The 27,604-nt window shown below is 37.1% G+C and overlaps 1 protein-coding gene across 1 annotated transcript in view; it reads right to left on the minus strand.

The window, feature by feature from the left end:
* Positions 1–1,149: 1,149 nt before the first annotated feature.
* Positions 1,150–27,604, minus strand: part of map3k2 (mitogen-activated protein kinase kinase kinase 2) — a 48,932-nt gene continuing 22,477 nt past the window's right edge. Inside the window, exons 7-17 of the mRNA XM_066688528.1 lie at positions 26,972–27,068; positions 26,237–26,367; positions 24,152–24,231; positions 23,616–23,683; positions 22,975–23,067; positions 17,396–17,605; positions 15,521–15,669; positions 13,091–13,222; positions 12,798–12,927; positions 12,161–12,338; positions 1,150–7,989 (exon numbers count right to left, since the gene is read on the minus strand). Coding sequence (XP_066544625.1) covers positions 7,770–7,989; positions 12,161–12,338; positions 12,798–12,927; positions 13,091–13,222; positions 15,521–15,669; positions 17,396–17,605; positions 22,975–23,067; positions 23,616–23,683; positions 24,152–24,231; positions 26,237–26,367; positions 26,972–27,068 — 1,488 coding nt within the window. The 3' untranslated portion in view covers positions 1,150–7,769. The remainder of the gene's footprint in view (positions 7,990–12,160; positions 12,339–12,797; positions 12,928–13,090; positions 13,223–15,520; positions 15,670–17,395; positions 17,606–22,974; positions 23,068–23,615; positions 23,684–24,151; positions 24,232–26,236; positions 26,368–26,971; positions 27,069–27,604) is intronic.

The raw sequence follows: 27,604 nt of genomic DNA on the forward strand, positions 1-27,604 counted from the left end.
ACACCTGGGAGCCAGAAATCTTGCTGATTGATAGGGGATCAAATACTTATTTCCCTCATTAACATGCAAATCAATTTATAACTTTTTTGAAATGCGTTTTTCTGGATTTTTTTGTTGTTATTCTGTCTCTCACTGTTAAAATACACCTACCATTAAAATTATAGACTGATCATTTCTTTGTCAGTGGGCAAACGTACAAAATCAGCAGGGGATCAAATACTTTTTTCTCTCACTGTATCCCTGGTTGATGAGCTCCATGTTTGAGTGCTTTGTATTGGGGTTTGTTGCAGAAGGTGTGCATTTCTCTGCTGCTCTGTGGATATTTTCACACTGCTGTCCGTGGTCCTGATTTTGAGAGAGGTACCTGTGGCTCTCTCTAAAACAGAAAAATATTTTGTTTTGGGCTTTCATCAACTTATTTTATTATTTCAAAATATTTTAATACACAATATAAATATGAGTAACTATGTTTCACGTCATACGTTTTCTCTAATGTCCTTTACTATAGTTCACTTCTGATTTATTTGGTATCTCCCAAAACACAATTTTGTTTCTTTATATAGAGTATATTTTTAACCTTAATTTGTTCACTCTGAGTCAGTCCTCTTGGAACCCAAATTCTCTGGCAAAAGAAAAGGGTAGTGGCAGTAACAAACACAAAAATATACAACTTTTTATTTAAAATGCTTCAGTTGCAAAAACCTACGCAATTGCGTTGGTTTTACTTGTTAGAATAATTTGTAATGAGATCAAATTTAACAGATATAATGAAGTTTTGACATGGTGCTAGTGCACATGTGAATTCCCCTGTGGGGGCTGAAAGCTGATCCTGATCAAATGGCAGAGTAAACACAACACCACTAATCCTGACCAAATGCATTTGTCTGCACCAGGCTTTTTTCCTACAAAACTCGTAGTTAATGGGTCTGATTAGCTGATAACTTGGTGAATTACAGTAGGTTGAATGTTATTACAGGTAGTGTACCTTGAATGAATACATTTTAATATAAAACAATATTAACTACATTAATACATTTAACTCCAGATATAATGAAAACAGGCACTTAGTTTGAGACCCCTGACAAAGTACAATTGAATAGACAAGTAATATCATGATATTTTGTTAAATAAATACAGAGAAAGCAAAGGTGAAATAAATATTTTTATTATTATTCTTTAACACTCTGCAAAGTGCCAGCTATCACAGATGTTCACCAGTCCAGACGGGCTATGTCTTATAAAGCTTATTTCATTAAGTTCCACAAGGGGACTATCAGGAAAAGCAACAAAAATCTGTTACTTCAACATTTGTGTACTAAATCTTGCAGATCTCGTCATGCATAAAATCAGTCTTAAAAAACAAAACAAAAATAAAATATATATATATATAAAAAAAATATGCGTACCACTGATATACAGATTTGATATAAACAAGCTTATTGGTCACAAACCAAATATAATTATAAACATGGCTTCTTTTACAATAGATACAGAGAACAAAAGTGTGGGATATAGATTTCAACTGTACCAGGAAGTGTAATTAAAAAAGTACCTTTTAAATTTACACATTTGTACATTTTGTTTACTTTCTTTTTTTTAACATCATACAGTCAAAATGTGCATGGAGTGTAAAACCTTTTAGTTAACTATGGTGTTTTAAAATTTGAAGTACATCAACTCTCCTAAACAAAATACAGTACAGTCACAGACATTCAACAGTGCATTCAATACTTGTGAGTCAGCAGCACACAGTCTGAGGTCATTTTCTTATTAATGCAAAAGTATTTTAAGTACTTGATATTTCCAGCATCAAGTTATGGTAAATTTCCTTGTACAGTGCTGTTCCATGATATTAAATATATTCTACAGTAATTAGACTAGAGTAACATGATACTTCAGACACATGTCTGTATCGACCTTGTGTCCATTACTTGAATCTACCTTTTTAAGTTGTTTTCTCCACTTTCCATGGGAAAACTTTTAGAAAGGAGTGTAATAACACCGGAATAAGACCTTTCAGAGACAAGTTAACAGAAGCATTTACTGTGAGAAACATACCACTTTTGTTGTTGTAGGTGCTGCAGGCGGAGCAGTTACAAATCTGAGTGATGTATTAGGTTTCAATAGACGGCAAAATCCACTGCATGATTCTGATCATCTCAGCATTGGGAGCACATGAAGGAGTAACCACTTAATCTGAATGTTTTTTTCCACAAGACAATACAGAAGATGACTATTGCTAAAGAGGGATTACAGCAGCCTAAGAGCAGCGTTGATTAAGGGGGAGGAGGGGTTAATAAAATACCAATCAATTGTGCATAATAGGATCCTGGATACTATTACAGAGACTGCATTGCCGCTCTAGAGTTTGACTGGCTGGGATATATATATTTTGCACATTCCTGTACTATAAAATACCTGCAGAAAGCACTGTTAACAGCTGTATACTGCGAAGCTGCTGACACCAAGGTATCTTTAAATCAAAGATTTTTTTTTTCTTTTTCTTTTCAGACAGCAGTAAAGTGCACACACAAACCCAGATTCCAAACACCCAGCATTAATTTGACAAGAGTATTAAATCAGTGTACAAATTATACAGTTTCAAAAAATGTGCAAAAAAGTTTACATTAATAGAAAAAAAAGTCTGTACATACACTACACTCAATCAACATTGAGTAAAAATACATTTACATAGAGTAACCATTAGATCAAATATAGAATTAAAAGTCATATAACAAATAAAATGTACAATGTATCTATTGATACACTAAATATACATAAAAAGTCTTAACTATCTGGAGGCATTTTCTGTCATTTTTTGTTTGTTTTTGTTTGTACTCCAAATTTATTTACATTATTTTAATTTGCCATTATTTTTTCTCTCCAATAGGAGATGTGATTAAGTGTAATTAGCACTTAGTTCCTTAACAATCTCTAAACAAGAAACATTTAATTAAAAAATCTAGTTATTGGCACTAGTTAAGTACTTAAGATGACAGCACTGGAAGCCTGGCAACCCAAAAAAAAAAAAAAAAAAAAAAAAAAATATATATATATATATATATATATATGTATATGGCCAATATTTTATAGAATTCTTCTCTATGGAAAAACTCCATAGCGTACCGTTTTGGACATAAATTCAGATTTGTAGTGCTATTCTTCAGATATTTTTGCAAATGGGTTGGGTGTGGAAACCTCAATGAATACTGAGCAGAAGAGACATGGTTCCTTAATAGGCTAATTACCAGTAAAATACCTCTAACCAGTCAAATCACAAGTATGGAGTACTAGGCATTTTGGGAGTAGGAGGTTTCTCTCCCAAAGCGAGATGCGAAGAACTCAAACTGATTGAATGAAGGAAACCTGTCCCACTGAAAATACAAGGATTGAGATACATACTTCAACATGTATGATTATATGAGTAATGAAGGCTTATTTAATGTAATGTAAATTTCACCTCATAACATTTCATGACTTCACAGAAGTTTAAGGTCAATTTTACCAGTTCTCTCTCTCCCCCAAATGGCTGTTTTGGTCTAAAATACAAGATAAACACATGCCTACTAAATTTCTTCTGTAAATCTCATTCAATAGTGATCCTGAGAGTTCAAAGCAATTTGATTATATCCTAACACCCCTTGGAACTGCATGTACAGCAAATCATTGGGGAATTAAATCTATAAGTATAATCCCATATAGGAATAAGTTATTCAGTCATTTAGCCATTTAAATCAAACAAACTGTATGGAATATGGCCAGGTGAATATGGAAACCAAGATGCAATCCCATCTTAGGCCACTGTCTGTTCTCACCCAGGTCCACATTCATGCAGTATAATGGCTCTTTGCTGGAATGCTAGTTTTGACTAGTAAAGTCAAACCTGCACTTCAAAAAAATTCTGCTCATCTAAACTTCATGTAACAATATACAATTGAGACTTCCAACTATGCAAAAAATTTGTCACTAAGGGTTTTGGAAGGATTTCTACAAATTTTTCTGTGTTATTTTTTTTTTAATTTATTTTCTGTAACAGTCAGCAAAAAGTAAAAGGCATGTTGTTTTTAGAGCAAACTTTCCCAATGTTTTACCTTTTTCTATGGCACACATTCACCAACAGCAGCCACAAGCCATCCTAACTGTAACATCCTAATGTGAATTCCCACATTACATTTCGCTTGCCAATTCTTTTCTTTAAAATCCCCTTTTGTTCCTGGGCTAGGACTACAAAGTTCTACCTACAAACCGTTCAAAATGATTGAGAATTTGCACTACTAACCCATCAGACCTTGACACTTACAAAATGTCCTGTATTGCAATGCCATTTCCAGATAAATGCATTGTTAACGGTCTGATCCTGCATAAACGTACTTAAGGTCAAGCTGATATTACTAGTCTCAACAACCCCCTTTCTGGTTTATTCCTGGTTACATTGTGTCTCCATGATGGCGGTTCACACAAGAACCAAGCAAATGTCGGAAAGGCACTATGTCAATCTCAAATCTGTTCTTTCACACAATATCGTGTTTCCCTACCCAAGAATGCATTCAGGACTTGCACACTATAGAGTTTTCACAGCTCAGTTAGTTGGTATTATCATACTATGCTACAGATCACCGACCTGAAAGCAGTGACAAAATGTGGCAAGCAAAGATCCTCTATAGAACTTGTTATCAATTCAGTCTGCTTATGGCAATTGATTGGGGAGTAGCATCAAAATGACTGAAAAGAACAGGAAAGGCCAGGAAAATCCATGCATCGAAGACTAGTTAGATACCCTTCCATGCCAAAGAAAAAGGTTAAGCAATTTGTACAAGGCAGTTAACTGGCAGTCAGGAGGCAAGGCCCACTGGAACACAGCTGCATATGCACTCGTGTTTAAATGTGTTAACTGTGGCAAAGTGCAAAATTGGCAATATGAATGGCCTGCAGTGACGTTCAGTGACAGTGAAACCCAAAGCATTGCCTCTATGAGGAGACAAGTGCACACTGAACTTTGTATAAAACAATCTAGTCTCCATCAGGAACCTGCATGCTATACTGATGCATGGCAATAGGGTGTGTTTGGTTATGGATCCCAATGGCTCTTTCTACTGAACATGGTTTAATAAGGACATCCAGTAGAGCACTTTCTAAGGCAGACAGAAGATGCAATACTGAAGTAAAGCAATGCCAGAAAAATGGCAAACATTACAGAGATGCACCTGTAAAAAGGGTAAAGACTTTCATATTTGGCGACCAAACAGATTGGAAATGATGACTTCTATACTTTCTCTCTGTGATGTTGCTTTACATCAAACTTGGATGAATTCAATTGAATTGAAAATAAAATGAGTTTGTGTGACTTTTAACATAAATATGTGTAGAAGTAATATCACAAGTTCAATCAACCGTTTCTAAGGAAACTGGTGCAGTGCATGAAATAAAGTGCTTTGTGTCTAATGGATCATTTGGACAATCGTATGAAATGTGATAGTTCTCTATAGGAAATAAAAACATGTATTACATATAAATATTAAACTTAAAAGCTGTAGGTTTTACTTGAACTACATAAACCATTAATCACATTGAGTTGTCCTAGACAAAACTGGGTCTGAAAACAGCCATTACTGTGAAGAACTAAAAAAGATTCTAGACTTCCAATTTCATGCCCATTTAAAAGTATATAAGGCTTCAGATCTACAAAAAATGAGAGAATGAAACCAACCAAAAGCTTTTAAAAACTATAATACTAAACAGGATTACAATTATTTGGGCTTTTATCCTGCCTATGAAGACACTTGTAAGGAGATCAAAACTGTAAAACATTAGTTATCTCAATTATTGATAAGTTTTATTAATTAATGTATTGGATGCTTCTCTCTCTTTATGGACAATGTGAACTGATGCACTCTCTCTGCAGTCTAATACTATAATTAAGTTTTTTGATTTCTCATTCTCAGGCAACTGAGAAGCAATTCATGCAATGTAAGGAAATCGGCTGGATTTCACTGTGGTTATTTACATGGACATATCTGTATTAGTCAACCAGGTTACCATAGGTGGTGAACCCTAATGCAGCTTTTTACTTGTACAAAAATATAAAAAGATTTTTTTTAAAGTCAATTAAATCCAGATTTGAATTAATTTTTAATTAAGAAAGTGGTCTGGCAGATATCTTGATCAACAAACATAAGCAACAGGAATATAGTCTGTAATAAGTAAGTGTTCAGCTAAGCTTCTTTAAAGCATTCAAAAATGTAAAAATATCCTAAAGGTCTACTTATCATTAAGTAGATAAATGATTACCTAATTTATTTAAAACATCTCTCCCACATATTTCACAAATTGAGATCATTGATAGAATTTCAGCCTGGTATGTGTACACAAATTGGGGGGGTGATTTTTTTGACAAGGGTTTTAGGTGTTTTGACAAAATCAGTTTTTAAAAGGAAAGTGTGTATATGAAGTTATATAAACTGTTTAAACCGAGTTGGTCACCTAAAATACAAATGTAAAAACCCTGTTGTCCTCATTTCATCTGTGTGTGACACCTTATTATTATTTATCAAGAAAATTGATAATTTTGCTGCTAAGAGAGAAAATAAGGTTATGGTAATACTAGTACACTGAAATTGTACATATCAAGTCTGGCTCAGTACCATAAGCATGCAGGATGTCCTTCTATTTACTATTCAAACCACAATAATAATTCTCCTGCATTTGAAGGAAACCCTGCAGGGAACAAAGTTTTCATCTTTCCCTCTAGTTCCTTTCACATCATCATGGATACGCTCTGCTTCTTCCAAATGCAAATTATGAAGGCTTCAGTTGACTTTTTTTTTGGTAATTTTTTTTTGGCAAGCAAATCATTCTGGAGAGTGTGGACTATAAACCTATACCTAGAAAGATTATTGGAAAACACCAAATAAAAAATAAAAGTAATCAGATCTTGAAACAAATACTTGTAAACAGAGCAAAGTCTGCTTTCCATCAACAGACCAGGAAAGCTGGGTAAGCAAACATTCATACAACTACTGCCAAGAGCCAGAGCCAAAGAAAATACTTGCATACATTCCAAGGTAGTCAAACTGGATTGACAGTAAACGTTACGATGCCTCCTTTACCTCTGAAATGAAACAATTATGCATTCAAACTTTTCAAGTGAACTATAAAAATAGTCCCCCACATATTAAAAGGCACACAATAAGGAGTTTAAGCAGCAGACTATTAAAAAACAAAAAAATAAACAAATGGGACTGATTTCTATGTAATAGTTGCTTTGATTTTTTTTAAATGTTTAGATGCAGAGAGATGATCTTTCAGGGGTTAAACCTAGGCTAACTGCCCACCAGTCACCAGTGAATTATTTAACGGACAAGCTCGCTGATATGCCTTTTACTTCGTCTTTGTTGATAAAGTCTCCACCTTGACCAAAAGAGATCAGGTGGCCAAATCCAACACTCCAGTGCTGTATCATCTCTATAACACATCTAGAACTAGACAAGTACCCAATGTGATTGTGAGTAGATGTGATGAAAATCCCAATGAACCAAGGTGTGATATTTCAAAACATCTCCCAATATTTAAACGTCATTGGGGCTTCTTACCCTTTTTCTTAAGGTGCTACATTTCCATTCTTAGGAGGGTCCCCTTAAAGCAGGCTGAGTGAAAGCTCACTGTCTTTTTCCATTTCTTTTTCGTTTTTTTGCAGGAGACTGGCTTCTGTGAAAGCAGAAGAGACGAGAGAAAAGAAAGTGCAGACAAAGACAGGTTTTCTTTTTTGACTGTTAGTGTACGAAGATGTGGCGTAGGAGGTCCTCTGCTGACGGCCGCAGTTTGGTTTCCACAAAGATACGCTTGAGGAAGTCGCGGCAGTGATCGGAGACGTGGGGAGGCAGCTGGGGGTTGGTGGGCTGAGTGGCGATCTTGAAGATGGCGGCCATGGCTTCAAACTCTGCCCAGGGAGGCCGCTGCGTCAGCATCTCCACCACTGTACAGCCCACACTCCTGCCACAGCAAAGCACAAGCTCACAGATCAGAACAGAGCAGGGTGGTAGAACAAGAAAGGGGAAAGGTCTAACATCAAATGAACAGGGGCTGGTTGTAGAAAACTTCTTAAGTATAGAATAACTTATGTAAACATGACTGAAACTTTTTGCTTTACCTTTATCTCCTGTTATGCAGATGGCATTTTTATTCTGAAAACATCCTTTATTTTCAAAATCAGCTATGCACATAAATACTTTAGAAAACCATACATACGAATCCTTAGCATGTTCTTTGCGCATCTATCTACAATCTGGTCAGAACCACAGAACCGAAGCCATTTCTTCATATGAACTGCTCAATATGTAGAACAACACACTCATAATACAGGTGGTTTATTGTCACTAAATACATTTCACTATGACAGGAATACATGTATTCCCTAGGGCAGTGATTCCCAACCTGTGGGCCGTGGAGGTACTGCAGGTGGGCCGCAAACATATATTTTTAAATGCTTTTAAAATAGGAATACATTTTTTGATAAAAAAAAATATATATATAATAATTAGGCCTGTCTTGGAAGGTTCGAAGATTCGTTCGGTCTCAAGACCTTCGGAGGTTTTGAAGGTTTGTCATGTGACAATCACATTTTTTTTTTCTTTTGTTGATAAAATTGGCTGTATTCGAAACCGCATACGACAAGTACTACATACCAACATTTCAACATTACTGAACAACTGAAAAGTGGTATATCACGGAGGAACTACCAATCTCCGGGATCATATAATCAATGTAAATTTTATGTATGTATGCATAATTTATTAGGATTAATGGGTCAATTGCAACAAACTGAAAGCAGTGCACTAACTGGAGATGATCCCGTGGTTAGTAAGCAGCTCCATACTAAGTTCATTGCAATTTACCCATTATTATGATTATTATTATTATGATTATTATTATCATATAATGTTGACACAAACTGTAGAAGGGAGTATTTTTAACTATATTATAACTATTAAGTTTACTGTGTTCCAGTGTCTTTCGCATTTACTACTTGTCTTAGTTGTCTTTTTTTAATGTTACTGAACACCGGGGTTTATTCATCAAGGGTTTTACACTGTTTTAATACCGATTCGTTATTTCCGACACCATTTTCTCTATTGAATAAAATACAAATTAAATATAACATGCATATGTCACCACACATACAGTTTATTAAGAGTAAAGTGCTTTTACTGGAAGGTTAACATGTTTCATGCAAGTTAAATCAATAGCCTACCTATATATATAAACCTTGTGCTTGTAAAAATAAATGAAAAACACAATTACGGTTTGACATAACACATTTTAAATGGGATGTTTTATTTTGTTTATATGGATTAATTGTAAAAAAATATATATTTCATTCAATTCTATACACTTACTAGAATTTATGAAATAGATTTATGATGTTGATCAAGTGGGCCTTGGAAATCAAAAGGTGGGGAAGCCCTGCCCTAGGGGAACATTTAAAGTCTGAAGTCAATGTGAATAAGTGATGAATAAATATTAACTAATTTGTTTTACTCATTGCAGATGTTTTCAGTGGAGATGCATTAGCACAATAGTTAAAAGAAATCAGCAGGTCGGGTTGTGCTTTGTTGAATAAATCTCAAAACACCAACTTTTGCATACATCTTAATGTTAGCCGTTTCTATTATTGCAATTCTGTATTTTTGGTCATAATTGGGATTCTGAAATGTGTACTCATCAGTCAAGCCAAATTAAAGGAACGGTCTTAATTTGTACTATTACCTCCACTCAAATCTAGATCCTCCTCCTCTTCACCCACCTCTTCTAAATTGCCGTTTAAATTACTGTACTTCAAAACACTCGCTTAACACGACTCTAAAGCTGCCATTTCTCACATCTCGGCTAGGAGATATTTTTTCTGCAATAAATTAATTGTTACTTTTAAAACCATTTTGTATTGGTTAATATTAACACCATACCTCTCTGCTATTGGTCAAAACAGTCTGTTGCTATGCATAATTGTCCAATAAAATCTTTTGTGGAGCGAATTTGAGGGTGGAATCTACAGCTGCAGCTGTAGTAATGTGGTCATACATATTGCTGGGATTTCAGAGTCCTGCTTCTTGACCTATACAACCTCCTTGGTCACAATATCACGGGTGTTATCATACTAAATTAGTCTGTGGAACAAATTACTTGTGTGTCATATGAGCACGTCATAACTTAAGTATATTATTTAAGTCAACCAAGTGTTAGCGTTTCACAGTCTTACTCCTAATTATAGTTTCCATAGACAACATGCAGTGCTGTGTCCAGGCGGCGTTTTCTCCTTTCCAACAATACAGCAGATTAATGCACAGTGGAGATTGTGTGTGCAAGTAAGCAATCCAGCATTCAACAAAGGGAACAAAATGAACAATCTTCAGCGATCACGGTTTAAAAAAGCGGGGAAAAAAAAATACTGTCTTCACTGACTTTCCCACTGCCAAGGACGCAGCAACACTAACACTATGTTGTCTACAGAACTATAATTACCATCAAGGAGTAAGATCAGGAAATGCTAATACTCGGGTTGATAATAACTTGAGTTGCCGCTAGGAAGACAGATCTGGTGTTTTTCTAGATTTTGTATCCAGGAAGTTATGATACAACACATCCTTACACCCGAAAGAGTATACATACTGGCTTTTGACATCTGACATTTGGTAAGTTAATAAAAAAGTTCCTTATATGATAGAATTGATCTGGAAGTGTACCAAATATCTTAGTCATACGCTATAGCATAACATAAAGATTAATACATTCTTATAGAAATTTTCCTTTAACTCATGCCTCTTTGCTGATACATCGTGGCGTACCAGACTCCCACATTCTCCTCAGTACTCTGTGACTGATGTATAAAACCTTGCCATTCATTGCCTATGCCTACAATGGATGAAAGGATGAAGGAATTAATTCCCTGTTTACATATAAATCAAAATGTACTGCCAGCATGCATAAAAACATGGATCATTAAACATTTCCTCAACGTACTACTGGGTCGATAACTAGCCCATGGAGGCGTGATGTGTGAGGCATCTATGGCGGCACTCACATTTGCTCTTCAAAATTTTAATTGGAGTAATTTAGACAGTGATGATAGCCATTTGGAAGAGGGGGATGAAGATAAGAACAAGGAGGAGGATGATGTAGATGTGAGGGGAGGTGACAGTAAAAACAAAGACATTTCAATTTGGCTTGTTAACAAAAACTGCAATAGGACCTAAATAACAGAATTGCCACAACAGACACATATAACATTAAGGAACACACAAAAGTTAGTGGTCTGAGATTTATTCCATGCAGCACAACCTGACCTGATGATGTCTTTGAGCTGTTGTTTTCATCAGAGATGCAAGAGCACAAGTCAAACAGATACACATTTGAAATCAATGAAAAGGACAATAATGTAAGTTAATTATTGTAATTATTATTATTAATTATATGTATATTTGCAGATGCTTTTATATTTATTGAATACAGTTATTCGCATCGACCTTAAAATAATTTAAAATTATATGTTTAGTGGAAAAAATAATAAATCTAAACATATCCCTGTTGTAGTCAAATGTATATGATAAAGCACATGAATTATGGTTGTGTTGGTAAACATATTGAGCAATTCTTATGAAGAAATGGATTTGGAAGGCAAACATTTCCCTATGGTGTAGTTCTGACGAGTTTGTAGACAGTTGTGGTGCTTGCAAAATGTATGATCTCTTGAATACTATTTGGACAAATCTGTGTTTTTTGTATTTTAAACAGAACATGCTGGGGATTCCTATATATGATTTTTAAAAGTGTTTTTAAGCCTGGATAATTCAGAAAATAATTTAAGATTAAAAATTCCATCTGTATAACCGCTTCCTCGCTATCACATTTCTATATTCATGCAAAAAAAATTAACAGAAAGAACAAAAAACTTCAATGTGTTAGATTTCCTACAATAAATAGGTTCTATATGATTATATATTTTTAAAATGTAAAATTAAGTAATTTGCTGCACTATAACAAAATCTATAATCTGTGTGAAATGGCTGTATTCATGATGTATAGTGCGTTTGCCATGACGATAGCGCTCAGGGATAAGCTACACTGTGACCAGAAACTGTGGGAAAGTGACAAAGCCTCGACGACTTGCCAGATATCAGCTTTTCTGCCATAGCCTTCTCCGCTGATCACTTCTGGGCTCATCCAGTAGGGTGTGCCGGTCACCGACTTTATTCCTGTCCCAGAGAGGCAGATGGTCTGGAGCCGACGACTAGCTCCAAAATCTCCCAGCTTTACATTACCAGCAGAATCACGCAGGATATTTGCTCCTGGTGAGAAGTTGAAATTCAGTAGTCACTTCCATTGGCATACTTCCCCAAAGTATATCAACTCACATTTTAAGGACTAATAAAAAGTTTAAAAACACTGTGCATCCATGATAGATTAAAGAACAGTCCAAACCCAGCCCAGGCCAATGGCATAATTTCAAGCTAATTCAATCTGCAACTCAATTAGTTTGTGAACATAGTACAAACAACCCTAAAACTATTGCAAGTCTGTTTTCTGGGCAATCAAACCCTTAATCTAGGTTACCACGAGTCCTAACCCTCACCTGAACCTGAAACTTAACTATATTAATACAATGCATTACTCCATTCTTTATGCCAGTCAACAACCTTAAAAGCTTTAATTCAGAAACAGCCTGAAATGAAAAGAAACAAAACTATGTATCTATAAATGTATAAAACGTGACAAACCAACCGCCTTTCCAAGAACCAGTCTCTCACCCTTGATATCCCTGTGTACAATCATGTTGCTGTGTAGGTAAGATACTCCTTCGAGGATCTGCCGTGTGTATTTTCGAGTGACATTTTCTGTAAGTGCACCATAAGCCTTCAGTTGGTCTTTTATTGAGCCCTGTAATTGCAAGTTTGTTTGAAAACATTATTTTTAAACACTCTCGGGAAGTAGAAGCGATGAATGAAGTGCATGGTTGTAAAATAGTATTTGAGCTAGAACGAGACTTTGCTAATTTATTTAAAAAAAAAAAAAAAAAAAAAAAAAACACAATTCTCATTACCCCTGGCATGTACTCCATGAAGATAGAGAGCGTTCTTTCTTGGGTGTCCCTCAGGCAGCCATAGTACTGAACGATCCTCTCATGGAATAGATTCTTCAGAAGCTGTATCTCACATTCTAGTGCACTCACCTCCTGAAAAACACACACAAGAGGTGTTACATGATACTTTCATTGAGTGCAGGAAAACTCAGCCTGACACAGTCTTTAGTAATGAGGATGATTAGAGTTTGACCTGTAAAAACATCACTCTCCTGTACCAGTGCTACCCTCCTTTGCCTTAGGTAAAAGAGCATCTCCAGTGTACTGTATACGTTTCTTCACTGAAAGTGAAAGACAATCCTCCTTAAACTATATGTTGGTCTCAGTCCTTGTTAATTTCATCAGATAGATTTTAGACTATTTTTTGTTGACAGGCCTACATTATGCTGTATATGAATGAGCTATCAGATTAATAATCACCAATTAAATTAAATTTAATTAAACTTTAACATATAAAATCATAATATGCTTGTAGACAGCAAGTGTTTGCATGTTGATGAAATGTTTTTAAAACACTTCATATTTTCAAAAGAGATGTAATATATATATATATATATATACACACACACTCACCTAAAGGATTATTAGGAACAGCATACTAATACTGTGTTTGACCCCCTTTCACCTTCAGAACTGCCTTAATTCTACGTGGCATTGATTCAACAAGGTGCTGAAAGCATTCTTTAGAAATGTTGGCCCATATTGATAGGATGGCATCTTGCAGTTGATGGAGATTTGTGGGATGCGCATCCAGGGCACGAAGCTCCCGTTTCACCACATCCCAAAGATGCTCTATTGGGTTGAGATCTGGTGACTGTGGGGGCCAGTTTAGTACAGTGAACTCATTGTCATGTTCAAGAAACCAATTTGAAATGATTGGACCTTTGTGACATGGTGCATTATCCTGCTGGAAGTAGCCATCAGAGGATGGGTACATGGTGGTCATAAAGGGATGGACATGGTCAGAAACAATGCTCAGGTAGGCCGTGGCATTTAAACGATGCCCAATTGGCACTAAGGGGCCTAAAGTGTGCCAAGAAAACATACCCCACACCATTACACCACCACCACCAGCCTGCACAGTGGTAACAAGGCATGATGGATCCATGTTCTCATTCTGTTTACGCCAAATTCTGACTCTACCATCTGAATGTCTCAACAGAAATGGAGACTCATCAGACCAGGCAACATTTTTCCAGTCTTCAACTGTCCAATTTTGGTGAGCTTGTGCAAATTGTAGCCTCTTTTTCCTATTTGTAGTGGAGATGAGTGGTACCCGGTGGGGTCTTCTGCTGTTGTAGCCCATCCGCCTCAAGGTTGTACGTGTTGTGGCTTCACAAATGCTTTGCTGCATACCTCGGTTGTAACGAGTGGTTATTTCAGTCAAAGTTGCTCTTCTATCAGCTTGAATCAGTCGGCCCATTCTCCTCTGACCTCTAGCATCAACAAGGCATTTTCGCCCACAGGACTGCCGCATACTGGATGTTTTTCCCTTTTCACACCATTCTTTGTAAACCCTAGAAATGGTTGTGCGTGAAAATCCCAGTAACTGAGCAGATTGTGAAATACTCAGACCGGCCCGTCTGGCACCAACAACCATGGCACGCTCAAAATTGCTTAAATCACCTTTCTTTCCCATTCAGACATTCAGTTTGGAGTTCAGGAGATTGTCTTGACCAGGACCACACCCCTAAATGCATTGAAGCAACTGCCATGTGATTGGTTGATTAGATAATTGCATTAATGAGAAATTGAACAGGTGTTCCTAATAATCCTTTAGGTGAGTGTGTGTGTGTATATATATATATATATATTCATATATATATTCAATAATTTAAATGTAATGATAGATAACTAAAAACTTATAAGGCCATCCTTTAAACAGAACAAATTAATCATTAAACCCTGGCACAGGATATACATTTTACTAAACCCCTTTATTTTATATTTGACAACACATGAAGGTTAAATTGATCAGTTTTCATTAATGCACATAGAGTAATAAACATATATAAGATAAATCAGAACCATCTGATAAAGGCCTAGTTAAGAATCAGGAAAACCTTCAATTGTGAAGGCAAGCAGAAAGGACGGAACTGAATACTGCATGCTGTGAACATCGTGAAGCACTTACTGCACCATGGGAAAACAGTCAAAGTGGTTATGCACTCTCTCATTTAATTACAACTTTGACTTTCCTTCCAGAGAACTGGCTTAGCTTAGAATACTGAGCAAAATTAAAATGGCAATGGTAGTGAAAGAGGATCAAAATCTGGGTGTGGCTGTACACAATTTACAAGTATTAACCCATTTTCTCCAGATTTTCTCTTCTATTACCATTAGAAAAAAATATATAATAATAACAATAAAACCAAACAGCAGTCTCCTCACCTTGCTGGTCTCTGGGCTGTCAGGGTCAAACTGCACCTGTTTGACTGCCAGCTCGCGTCCTGTGTCAGCATCATAGCACAGATACACCCTGCCAAACGCCCCCTGTCCTAGCAGCTTCCCTAGACGCCAATTGGTGGGAGCCCTTGGAGCTGCAACAGTGTGTTGTGAAGGGAAAGAAAATCAGCTTCTGTACTTGCGATATGATACCCTAAAGGGGTTTGTGATTATTTGGAAATTGTGTGGAGCTTTTCATAGAGATGCATATTAATTAATTACAGCTAAAAGCTGTTACCAAACAACAGTTTGTAGACATCCAAATATATTTGTCGTTTTCAATAAATAAAATTGAAATAATACTTCTTATAGTATTGCAAAGGCATATTTTATTAGAACAATGGGGAATAAATATGAGTACAGATCAACCCTAACTGAACCTGATATAAGCTCGTGCCAGAGGTTCTATTCCATTAACCTGCAATTCGTAGCTTGTCATCAAAAAGGCAGCATAGGACGTAAAGGAAAAATGTATCAACCCCCCCACCCCTTACCTTGCTGTTGTGATTGTATTTAATCATATAAGAGTATGACCCAAACCATATTCATAATGCCACAGTACCATTCTGACATGCCAGTGCATCAGTGTAGTATGAGAGACGAACTACAACCGGTAATGAAGACTAACTAGAATTGACGCCCCCCCAGAGCACAGTCCTGTGTCCACTATTGTTGTCCATGTGGAAATCTGTATAGTTTCTGCATTTCAACAGGCATTCTCCAATTTCACAGCTGTAGGGCTGTGCCAGTAAATGGTATACCACTTCACAGTGCTGTCATGCCCTCATCATGGTGAAAAATAAAAACAATAACTAGTCTATACCAACATTATTATTATTGTTATTATTATTTTTAATGTAATTCTGAAGCCTCTCCATTTAGTGATGTGGTAAAGTCACTGCACTGAGGTTCAGGAGATCCAGGTTTGAATCCCCACTGTGGCAGTTCCATGAGCAAGTGCTGTGAGAATAACATTTTATTTTAAGTTAGAATCTTCATAGCCTAAAGAAAACAATTTGCACATTCTTTTAAATCTTTATTTTATTTTGTTGTTTGTGTTGTGTATGTATTTATGAATATTACATTAATTTTGTATTTGTGTAGTAACTAGTTCAACTGTTTGATTGAACAATAACACAGAAGAGTCCTCCTACTTCTTCAGAATGCCGGAACAAAGCTTTAATAAAGTCTGTTTAAAACACTGAAATTGAACTTGATCTTATTATTCATGCAAGTGAGATTATTTTTGTGCAATTACTACCACAGTACAGGACTATATTTGAAAGGTTCTGTACCCAAAATGGGTACAAGAAGCTTTGGGGTGCATGTCAGTATGTCAGAACCTGATGTGAGTTGATGCTCTTGGTACATCCAAGACATCCCCAGGGATGTGGTTGAAGCTGAAAATTTGGGAACATTTAAAATCAGACTGGACAGGATCCTTGAATCACTCAGTTATTAATGGACACCAAATGAGCACGATGGGTCGAATGGCCTCCTCTTGTTTGTAAACTTTCTTATGTTCTTAAGCAGCAGTAACACCTAGATCAGCAGAGAAGCTAAGTGTTGCCATGTCTATTGTACCATGACAACTTTTACTGGTCTAAGTAATGAATAGTTTAAGTTCCTTGTTTGATTTTAGAGAGAGTTCTGTATATTTAATCTGTCTCAATCCAAACCCAAACAGGCCTGAGGAGTCCATGTAACAGGCCTACACTGCTGCTCCTTTTTATTATGGACAGGATTTGTGTTTGGCTAGAGAGATCAAGCATGCACATATATGGTCTTTGATTGGGGGTGTTGTGAAATTAAGATACTCACAGCGGCTGGGTGGACTGATGTCCATGACAGTAAGGGTGGGGTTGCTCTCGATGTCACTGCCTCTCCTCCGGCTGCGGCTCTCCTCGAATTCAGGGGTAAAGATGCTGCTACCGCTGCTGGTGCTCAGCGAGTGGTCTGTGGGGCTGAAACTCACAGGGGAGCGGAAACTGTTCCCCTGGGTGCGTCGAGCTCGAGGGAATGTTTTGCGCCCTGCATCGTGAAGAAAATCTCCCACATTCAAGATCCAATACACATCTGTGATTTCTTACAGGGCTGCAGACTCTAAACACATCTTGTATGTGTTACAGTACATGATTGTTTACAGGAGTTGTGTGTATAAGCCCAGGATTACAGCCAGGGAATAAAATTAACACCTGCCACCCGCCAAAATGTGGGTAGATTTATCTGTGTACAAGTGTATGGCAACCTAACTTTTAGTTTCTGATTTGAGTATTTGTCGGTATGTTTCAAAATGCAAATTAATTTGTTGACGTTATAGTGTTGGTATGTTACTTGATTTGGCAAACCACAATATCATGTTTTTTGAAAATATATGGCATCTGGACAGCCTTCGGTCCAGGAGGACATATTTCATGGTGAGCAATGAATCAGAAGTAAGGTGGTTAAGGATGTGGAAAAATAATGACAATTACTTTTCATAGTCATAATTACAATTACAATCACAATTACTGACTTATTAATTACCTGGATCAAAGTGTTTCAGAGTTATAATATGACAGAAAAGGAAGAGGATCGCAACAAACACATTAATACACACACAGCCAGCTATTGCTATATATATTGTATTCACTGGAACTCGAACGCAGTTATGTTTCTGAACGCAGACCGGCAGTCTGAGTGTGGTTTGGACTGGGAAAGTCAATTGTTTAGTCAAGTAGATTGTATAAATTATCTAGCTAGCTAGTCTTATATATTTTGTATTTCACTGTTGTGACCAGAAAACATTGCCACAAGGACACTAATGTAAGGCATTTTCATTGCAGCTCACACTGCTAAACTGGCAATTGAATGAAAATGTATAAAATACGAAAAATAAAAACATATTGGTGGGTCAATTTACAGCTGTAATTGCAAAATATTCCTTTATAAAACAGTCACACCCTTTATAGTTAATTTGAAATTGTGACAATAAAAAGTTGTGATAATGTCGGGACAATAATACAAGAGTCTGACATGAGATGCGTGAGAGTTGACAGGTCTGCTGTTATTATGCCATTTCCATATGGTTTCTAATAATATATTTTTACATAAATATTTTTTTAACAAAGTTTGTGTTCATCAATTACAAACGTATTAATTTATAGGGAAACGATTTGCAATAGAGACATGCATTTTTTGCTGCGTAGCAGAAACGTGCGGTTTGTTTACATCGCGTCTTTGCTGGTGTACATGGTATTGACCAATGGAAAGGATGTTTCTGTCTGTCATCATTCCTAGAGATCATATATTTTTTACCCAACCACAAACCGTGACTATGAATATCTAGCCAATTCAATGAAATCCTTTTAATGATGTGCAGAAACCCAGAGAAGGGAGTAGCACTGAAGAGGAAGAAGAGTATGAAGAGCAATAATGTGTAACAATAACACCCCTTCTCTCATGTGTTAGTTTAGTGTGTTTGTATAGATCCCCATTAGCTGCCATGTTATTGCATGTGATTGATTAATTTGAAAAAGATACTCCTGCACACTATCTCTACTTGCAAGTGTTATAATTCAATAGAATGCAGTGTTTTGATCAAAGACCTTATAACACTTGCAAGTAGAAACTGTGTGGAAGCATGGTTTTTTCTATCCAGATCATTTTCCCTCCTACACACCTGTCTAGTCTATACAGGTGTGCAATTAGCTTTTCTTATGATGATTGGTTAATTACCTGAATAAATTCCATGTTTTAACATGTTCATCACACATTTACACACCCTCATGCATTTTTGGTGATGTTTGCCTTTGGCTGGTAAAAATACCAAGTGGCTGGTAAGTTTTTTCCTTCTACCAGACACAGTGGCTAATGGCCAAAAAAGTTAATTTTATCCCCTGATTACACCACAATCATTTTGTTTTAAAATGTTTAAACTTTACTGCTCTGGAGAGGGACCGGAGTCTAACTTTCCATGGCTGGTCAGGTGACATTAATAGATCAAATTTACCAAGTGATTAATGTCACCTGACCATATGTATACAGTGGGGGAAAAAAGTATTTGATCCCCTGCTGATTTTGTACGTTTGCCCACTGACAAATAAATTATCAGTCTATAATTTTAATGGTAGGTGTATTTTAACAGTGAGAGACAGAATAACAACAAAAAAATCCAGAAAAACACATTTCACAAAAGTTATAAATTGATTTGCATGTTAATGAAGGAAATAAGTATTTGATCCCCTATCAATAAGCAAGATTTCTGGCTCCCAGATGTCTTTTATACAGGTAACGAGCTGAGATTAGGAGCACTCTCTTAAAGGGACTGCTCCTAATCTCAGCTCGTTACCTGTATAAAACACACCTGTCCTCAGAAGCAATCAATCAATCAGATTCCAAACTCTCCACCATGGCGAAGACCAAAGAGCTGTCCAAGGATGTCAGGGACAAGATTGTATACACAAGGCTGGAATGGGCTACAAGACCATCGCCAAGCAGCTTGGTGAGAAGGTGACAACAGTTGGTGCGATTATTCGCAAATGGAAGAAACACAAAATTACTGTCAGTCTCCCTCGGTCTGGGGCTCCATGCAAGATCTCACCTCGTGGAGTTTCAATGATCATGAGAACGGTGAGGAATCAGCCCAGAACTACACGGGAGGATCTTGTTAATGATCTCAAGGCAGCTGGGACCATAGTCACCAAGAAAACAATTGGTAACACACTACGCACACTATGTATAGGCCCGTCTGAAGTTTGCCAATGAACATCTGAATGATTCAGAGGAGAACTGGGTGAAAGTGTTGTGGTCAGATGAGACCAAAATCAAGCTCTTTGGCATCAACTCAACTTGCCGTGTTTGGAGGAGGAGGAATGACCAAGAACACCATCCCCACCGTCAAACATGGAGGTGGAAACATTATGCTTTGAGGGCGTTTTTCTGCTAAGGGGACAGGACAACTGCACCGCATCAAAGGGACGATGGACGGGGCTATGTACCGTCAAATCTTGGGTGAGAACCTCCTTCCCGCAGCCAGGGCATTGAAAATGGGTCGTGGATGGGTATTCCAGCATGACAATGACCCAAAACACACAGCCAAGGCAACAAAGGAGTGGCTCAAGAAGAAGCACATTAAGGTCCTGGAGTGGCCTAGCCAGTCTCCAGACCTTAATCCCATAGAAAATCTGTGGAGGGACCTGAAGGTTCGAGTTGCCAAACGTCAGCCTCGAAACCTTAATGACTTGGAAAGGATCTGCAAAGAGGAGTGGGACAAAATCCCTCCTGAGGTGTGTGCAAACCTGGTGGCCAACTACAAGAAACGTCTGACCTCTGTGATTGCCAACAAGGGTTTTGCCACCAAGTACTAAGTCGAAGGGGTCAAATACTTATTTCCCTCATTAACATGCAAATCAATGTATAACTTTTTTGAAATGCGTTTTTCTGGATTTTTTTGTTGTTATTCTGTCTCTCACTGTTAAAATAAACCTACCATTACAATTATAGACTGATCATTTCTTTGGTCAGTGGGCAAACGTACAAAATCAGCAGGGGATCAAATACGTTTTTCCCCCACTGTATATATACACTCACCTAAAGGATTATTAGGAACACCATACTAATACTGTGTTTGACCCCCTTTCGCCTTCAGAACTGCCTTAATTCTACGTGGCATTGATTCAACAAGGTGCTGAAAGCATTCTTTAGAAATGTTGGCCCATATTGATAGGATAGCATCTTGCAGTTGATGGAGATTTGTGGGATGCACATCCAGGGCACGAAGCTCCCTTTCCACCACATCCCAAAGATGCTCTATTGGGTTGAGATCTGGTGACTGTGGGGGCCAGTTTAGTACAGTGAACTCATTGTCATGTTCAAGAAACCAATTTGAAATGATTCGACCTTTGTGACATGGTGCATTATCCTGCTGGAAGTAACCATCAGAGGATGGGTACATGGTGGTCATAAAGGGATGGACATGGTCAGAAACAATGCTCAGGTTGGCACTAAGGGGCCTAAAGTGTGCCAAGAAAACATCCCCCACACCATTACACCACCACCACCAGCCTGCACAGTAGTAACAAGGCATGATGGATCCATGTTCTCATTCCGTTTACGCCAAATTCTGACTCTACCATCTGAATGTCTCAACAGAAATCGAGACTCATCAGACCAGGCAACATTTTTCCAGTCCTAACTGTCCAATTTTGGTGAGCTTGTGCAAATTGTAGCCTCTTTTTCCTATTTGTAGTGGAGATGAGTGGTACCCGGTGGGGTCTTCTGCTGTTGTAGCCCATCCGCCTCAAGGTTGTACGTGTTGTGGCTTCACAAATGCTTTGCTGCATACCTCGGTTGTAACGAGTGGTTATTTCAGTCAAAGTTGCTCTTCTATCAGCTTGAATCAGTCGGCCCATTCTCCTCTGACCTCTAGCATCAACAAGGCATTTTCGCCCACAGGACTGCCGCATACTGGATGTTCTTCCCTTTTCACACCATTCTTTGTAAACCCTAGAAATGGTTGTGCGTGAAAATCCCAGTAACTGAGCAGATTGTGAAATACTCAGACCGGCCCGTCTGGCACCAACAACCATGCCACGCTCAAAATTGCTTAAATCACCTTTCTTTCCCATTCAGACATTCAGTTTGGAGTTCAGGAGATTGTCTTGACCAGGACCACACCCCTAAATGCATTGAAGCAACTGCTATGTGATTGGTTGATTAGATAATTGCAATTAATGAGAAATTGAACAGGTGTTCCTAATAATCCTTTAGGTGAGTGTATATAGGTACTGAAATGTATGATAAACTACTGCCCTGGGACATATCATTTTAACTGCAAGAATTATGTTTTTACTATTACAATTTTTAAATCCATTCTGCAAATCTTGCAAATTAATACAGTCAATGTTTTTGGGATGCTTATACGTGGTTGGCTATGATACCCAGTGACCTCACTCAAGAACCACAGAAAAGCTAGTTTCCAGCAGGTCTACAGAGCAGTCCTGTCTTCAGGATCTCAATACTAATAAGGAAACTGGGTAGTTAAACTTGACATTTGAGTTAAAATGAAAAGTCATCAGTAGATATTTTAAGCATTAAAAGGAAACTACACTTGAGAGCCTCAATTTGTGACACTAGGCATTATATAATGGACTTCAGCTACAGATCCAGTAATATGACTTCAGATTCTTGCACTTTCATGCTGCTTATGATGCTGCAACTGGCATAATGCTCCAATAAATCTTACACATAGATAGCTTGCAGGTTTGATTTTGAAAGCTATATTTGAATTAGAAGATGGATTTTAAAATGGTACAATCAAATATAGAGGAATAGGTTCTGTGACTAGGGACAGTAACTAATGATGTAAGCTTCCATAGCACTGATACTAAACTAAACTAAACATGAGCAATTGTACTTGCCATCACTGTAGTCCTGATGGTGAAATGAGATGTGGTACCTCCTTGGGTAAGTTCCCCCTTTTCCAAACTTCTCAAATACAGGAATATCATAGTCTGTATGGGAAATGTTGAGAGTTGACAATTTGCACAAAACAGTGAAAGAAAGACCAGCTATAAATCATCACGTATGGGAAATCTTACCATCATATCACTCCAATTGTGATATCCTTGCATTGCCTCTCTCTCAGATCGTATTAAAAACTTTTAAGGTACAAAGTGGACTAAATCCTTTTCCAGCTCAATTCTTGTACTGCATCCATGTTCAACTGATGAACTGCTCTACTCCAGATCTGGTTTGAATGTTTGGTGAAGGAGTAGTTTTGCTATGCCACAATACTGTGGAATGCAATACCAAAGTCAAAAAGACACTCAGAAATAATAACGTGACAGTGACTACATGTCTATGTCTACATATCATGCTATGATTACACTGAAGAGTGTCTTTCAGACTTAACATGTTTTTCCGTTTCTATGATTAGCACTATACAAAGATTACATATTGAGCATGTGTTACAAAGGTGCTTGTGATCTGATCTTCTGTATTGGGGAACATTTTGAATCGTGAAATTAATAAATCAGTCTAACCCAGGTAGATTACTCACCAGAGAATTCTTGATGGTTATCTGGATAGCTCTGAGCCCTTGGCATTCGACATTTGGGGTAACTCTCACTAGAACACAGCAAGGATTACAATCAGTTACAGAAGTTACATTAAGTGGAATTGAACTGCATTAAACAGAATACCTTCTCAGCAAGTAATGCAGATGATGCAAGTAAGTTATTACTATTAAAGCTTAATCAAAAATTATAGGGATACAACTTTTTATAAATTAGTGATGGTTTTAATATTAAAATAGATGTACAATTTAGTATTTCATACTGATGTGATAATGTGCAAACAAAATAAACACAATAAACTGCTTTAAACTATAAAACTCTTTCAATCCAGGGTTAAGTATATCTTGAGGTAAGAGACAATGTTTTTTTTCCGTAGTGGCTACAGGAACTGACTGGGACTATTGGTTCTACTTGGAGCTATTGAGAAGTTTTTCAGTGTACCAAATACAACTTAAATGAAATTAATTAAAATCAGATTTAATAATAAATTCATTAAGTGGCCAAATAATGTAACCATTACCTGTCCAAAGGGCTGTCCAATGATGGACAACTGCCTGATGCAGAGTTTTCTGGGCTGCTCATCGATAAGGGATCCAGCATCTAAAGACACACAGGTGATGAATTTGATTACTTAAAGTTTGTTATATATGGCCAATAAAACTTGCCATGGTATTACATTGCTCAGAATTTTATATTTTCACACACAATCCAGATGCTTGTGGTAAAGGAATGGGTTAACTGATAATCTCAATCATGACCGCAACTATCAAATATTTAGGTTGTTTAATATTCTATTGAATTTTAACTCAACTTTTTGATAAGTAGTTTTTAAACAAAATACAAAATTTACTGGCAATTATTATTATTATTATTATTATTATTTTTTTTTAGAACCAACATAAAGCATTGATTGAATAATGCACACTTCATGCATGTTGGTGTTGGTAGCTACAAACAATAATAATTTTTTTGCGTTATCAGTTTTTTTTTTTTTTTTTTTTTTTTATAAAACATTCCTCCTCCCAAAAAATATTCCCAAAGTCTGCTACAAAATTCTGAGCTTGTTTTTTTTTTTGTTTTGTTTTTTAACAGTCCAAAATGCAGATGATTCACAGTGTCTACAGGGCCTGAGCTCAAGTGGTCTCTTTTCTATGAGACAATATTTCTAACAGAAGATAAAAGCTGTTCAGAAGGTGTTAGAACATAAGAACATAAGAAAGTTTACAAACGAGAGGAGGCCATTCAACCCATCATGCTCGTTTTGTGTCCATTAATAACTGAGTGATCCAAGGATCCCATCCAGTCTGACTTTAAATGTTCCCAAATTTACAGCTTCAACCACATCGTTGGGGAGTTTGTTCCAGATTGTGACTACTCTCCGTGTGAAGAAGTGTCTCCTGTTTTCCGTTTTGAATGCCTTGAAGCCCAATTTCCATTTGTGTCTCCGGGTGCGTGTCCCCCTGCTGATCTGTAAAAGCTCCTCTGGTTTGATGTGGTCGATACCTTTCATGATTTTGAACAATTGAATCAAGTTCCTCATGTAGTCTCCACTATTCCAGGGTGAAATGGTTCAGTTTCCTCAATCTCTCTCCATGCACACCATCTCTCTCATGGGCTGATCAACAAACTGAGCCTCAAGATCACGAACCTTGATCTCTAGGATTTCAACATTCTGACAACGTTCACAAATGAAATCTTCTTGGATCGGTTCATTCGGGAAGGAAATCATTCTGCAAACCTGACACAGTAGTGGCCACATGCTTCTAAATGTTAGAGTTCTTTCTTTCTTTTTTTTCTTTTTTTTTTGTCTCTTGGATCCCAAATTGTAAAAAACTTGTGTTGATGGTGAAGGTATGCTCAAGTACAATGAAACACTGCAGGGGGTTTGATTTTCTGAATAAATACTGGACTTATTTCATTTCTTATGGCTTGGTTTTAACAATCATCTTTCGGTGTCTTCCCAATCAATTCTAGATGCATCTGTAAGCAGAATTAACTTGGCTTCTGGCATCCCCATTTGCAGTTGATTCATTTGCAGTTTTTTTCAAATTTAATCTTTTCTAAATGTTCAACTAAACATCTCGCAGCTTGCGAGTTTAAACACAGTGCCTTATGACGGGCACACAGCCCACAGCCCTCGGGCCCCATACCGTGTTACTGAGGCCCTTTCACTACTTTCATTTTAGATTCTGTTTTAAAATTTCAATAACAAAGGAAACGGAAAAGAAAAATAAGATTACAAAGATAAAATATATTGATAGTCAGAACATTACAATTGAATATGACATGCATTGAATAGAAGAGCCAGGACTTTTCCACAGTAATTCCTGGATAAAAACTTATGACAAAGGGAAAGGTTATATATATTCTTAGCTATTCAAAATCTTGAAAGGAAGTGGGCAAGTGAAACCAAACCACTAAAAGCTCAATGGAAACTATGAGCTGAATGTCTTTGGGCGTTTTTCCAAATATTCCTAGCTATTTTGCGGAAGTGGATTCAAAGAGATCCTTCAATACGAGTTTTTATGTGGTTCTTGGATTAATAAATCTAGACAGAATGGCTTATTCTCATTTGAATCAGAGGTTCGGTTTCACTGTTTATTACCTGGTCCATACTCTCTGGTATGAACTCCCCTTCACTGTTGATACTGGTGAAGGATCCATTACGGGCTACTTGTTGCTGGGCATCTGGTATGTACCCTGGAGGGGGTGAACTGCGATCTGTGGAGTGGGAACCTGCAGAGCAAAGAAAACAATAATATAATCATTATGGAAAGCAACAGTTTTATTTTCATATTTTTTTATTATGGTTTTATAGGTCTCTTTGTTTCTATGGTGTATAAGTAAGACTTCTAGCACTGGATGTTTCAAGTTATGCAAATTATGGAAAGTTATCGCTGCAGATTTGTTCCCTTTTTTGAATGCGGGATTGTTAAGTTACACAAACCATGTCCACTGCGCATGAATCTCTTCCATTATTTGAAGAAGAGAAAACAACACCACCTGCTTCAGCATTATTTAGTAAGTTTTTAAGTTTTATAGGTTATTTATAGGATAGAATCGAATTACTTAAACACTACAGGAACATGTAAAGACACATAAAACCACAATTGTAGGAAGTTGTGTGTTAAGTTTTAATACAGTGGGGTTTCTTGTAACTAAACATTTCAGAACCTTAAGACTGATTTTAAGTCTAGTTGTATGTGATCAGCTATGCATATCCCACAAAAGACACCAGCCCATAACCTCAAGTATTTACATAAATATACAGGTGGGGTTCTGTGGATTGGACAAAGAAGGTGGCAAAGGACTCCTTTTGGACTAGGGTCCTAACACTTACCAATTAAGGATAACATATTTTTCTTTTCTGTGCCCCTAAACACTGTATTGTCCAGGTCCTCTCGTGCTGGTAGCAGCTCCATGTTGTTTGTTGAACTCTGGGCAAAAAAAAAATACATTATACATAAAGCTCTGGAAAAAATTAAGAGACCACTGCAAATATTTCTTAAATCAGCATCTCATGGCAGCCATTCCATTCCAGTGTCTGTTGAATTCCAATACAGGCACACCTCATTCTACTGAATGAGGTACTGGTTAGGTGATCACCTGAACCAAATCTTTTTTAACGAGGAAAAGTATAAAAACCACTGCTGTGTTCATCACTATCCTCTCGCAATAGGACCAGCTGGATGGCAAAAACAGTGCTAGCAGTACCTCAAAAGTAATTGGAATCAAAAAATAACTATTGACCATGCCAAAAGAGTTGAAAAGGAAGTTTTGAGTGAGGAAAAGAAGGGTTCAATTCTGGCTTTACTGGCAGAGGGATACAGTGAGCGTTGGGTTGCTTCAATGCTTAAAATTTCAAAGATGGTGGTTCATAAGAACAAGGTCAAGCAGCAGACATTGGGGACAACAAAGCTACAGAGGTGCAGTGGGCGAAACTGACTCTCCACTGACAAACTCATTTGAATGT

This window comes from Amia ocellicauda, chromosome 16 (assembly GCF_036373705.1).
Source record: "Amia ocellicauda isolate fAmiCal2 chromosome 16, fAmiCal2.hap1, whole genome shotgun sequence".
In the NCBI taxonomy this organism is placed as follows: domain Eukaryota; kingdom Metazoa; phylum Chordata; class Actinopteri; order Amiiformes; family Amiidae; genus Amia; species Amia ocellicauda.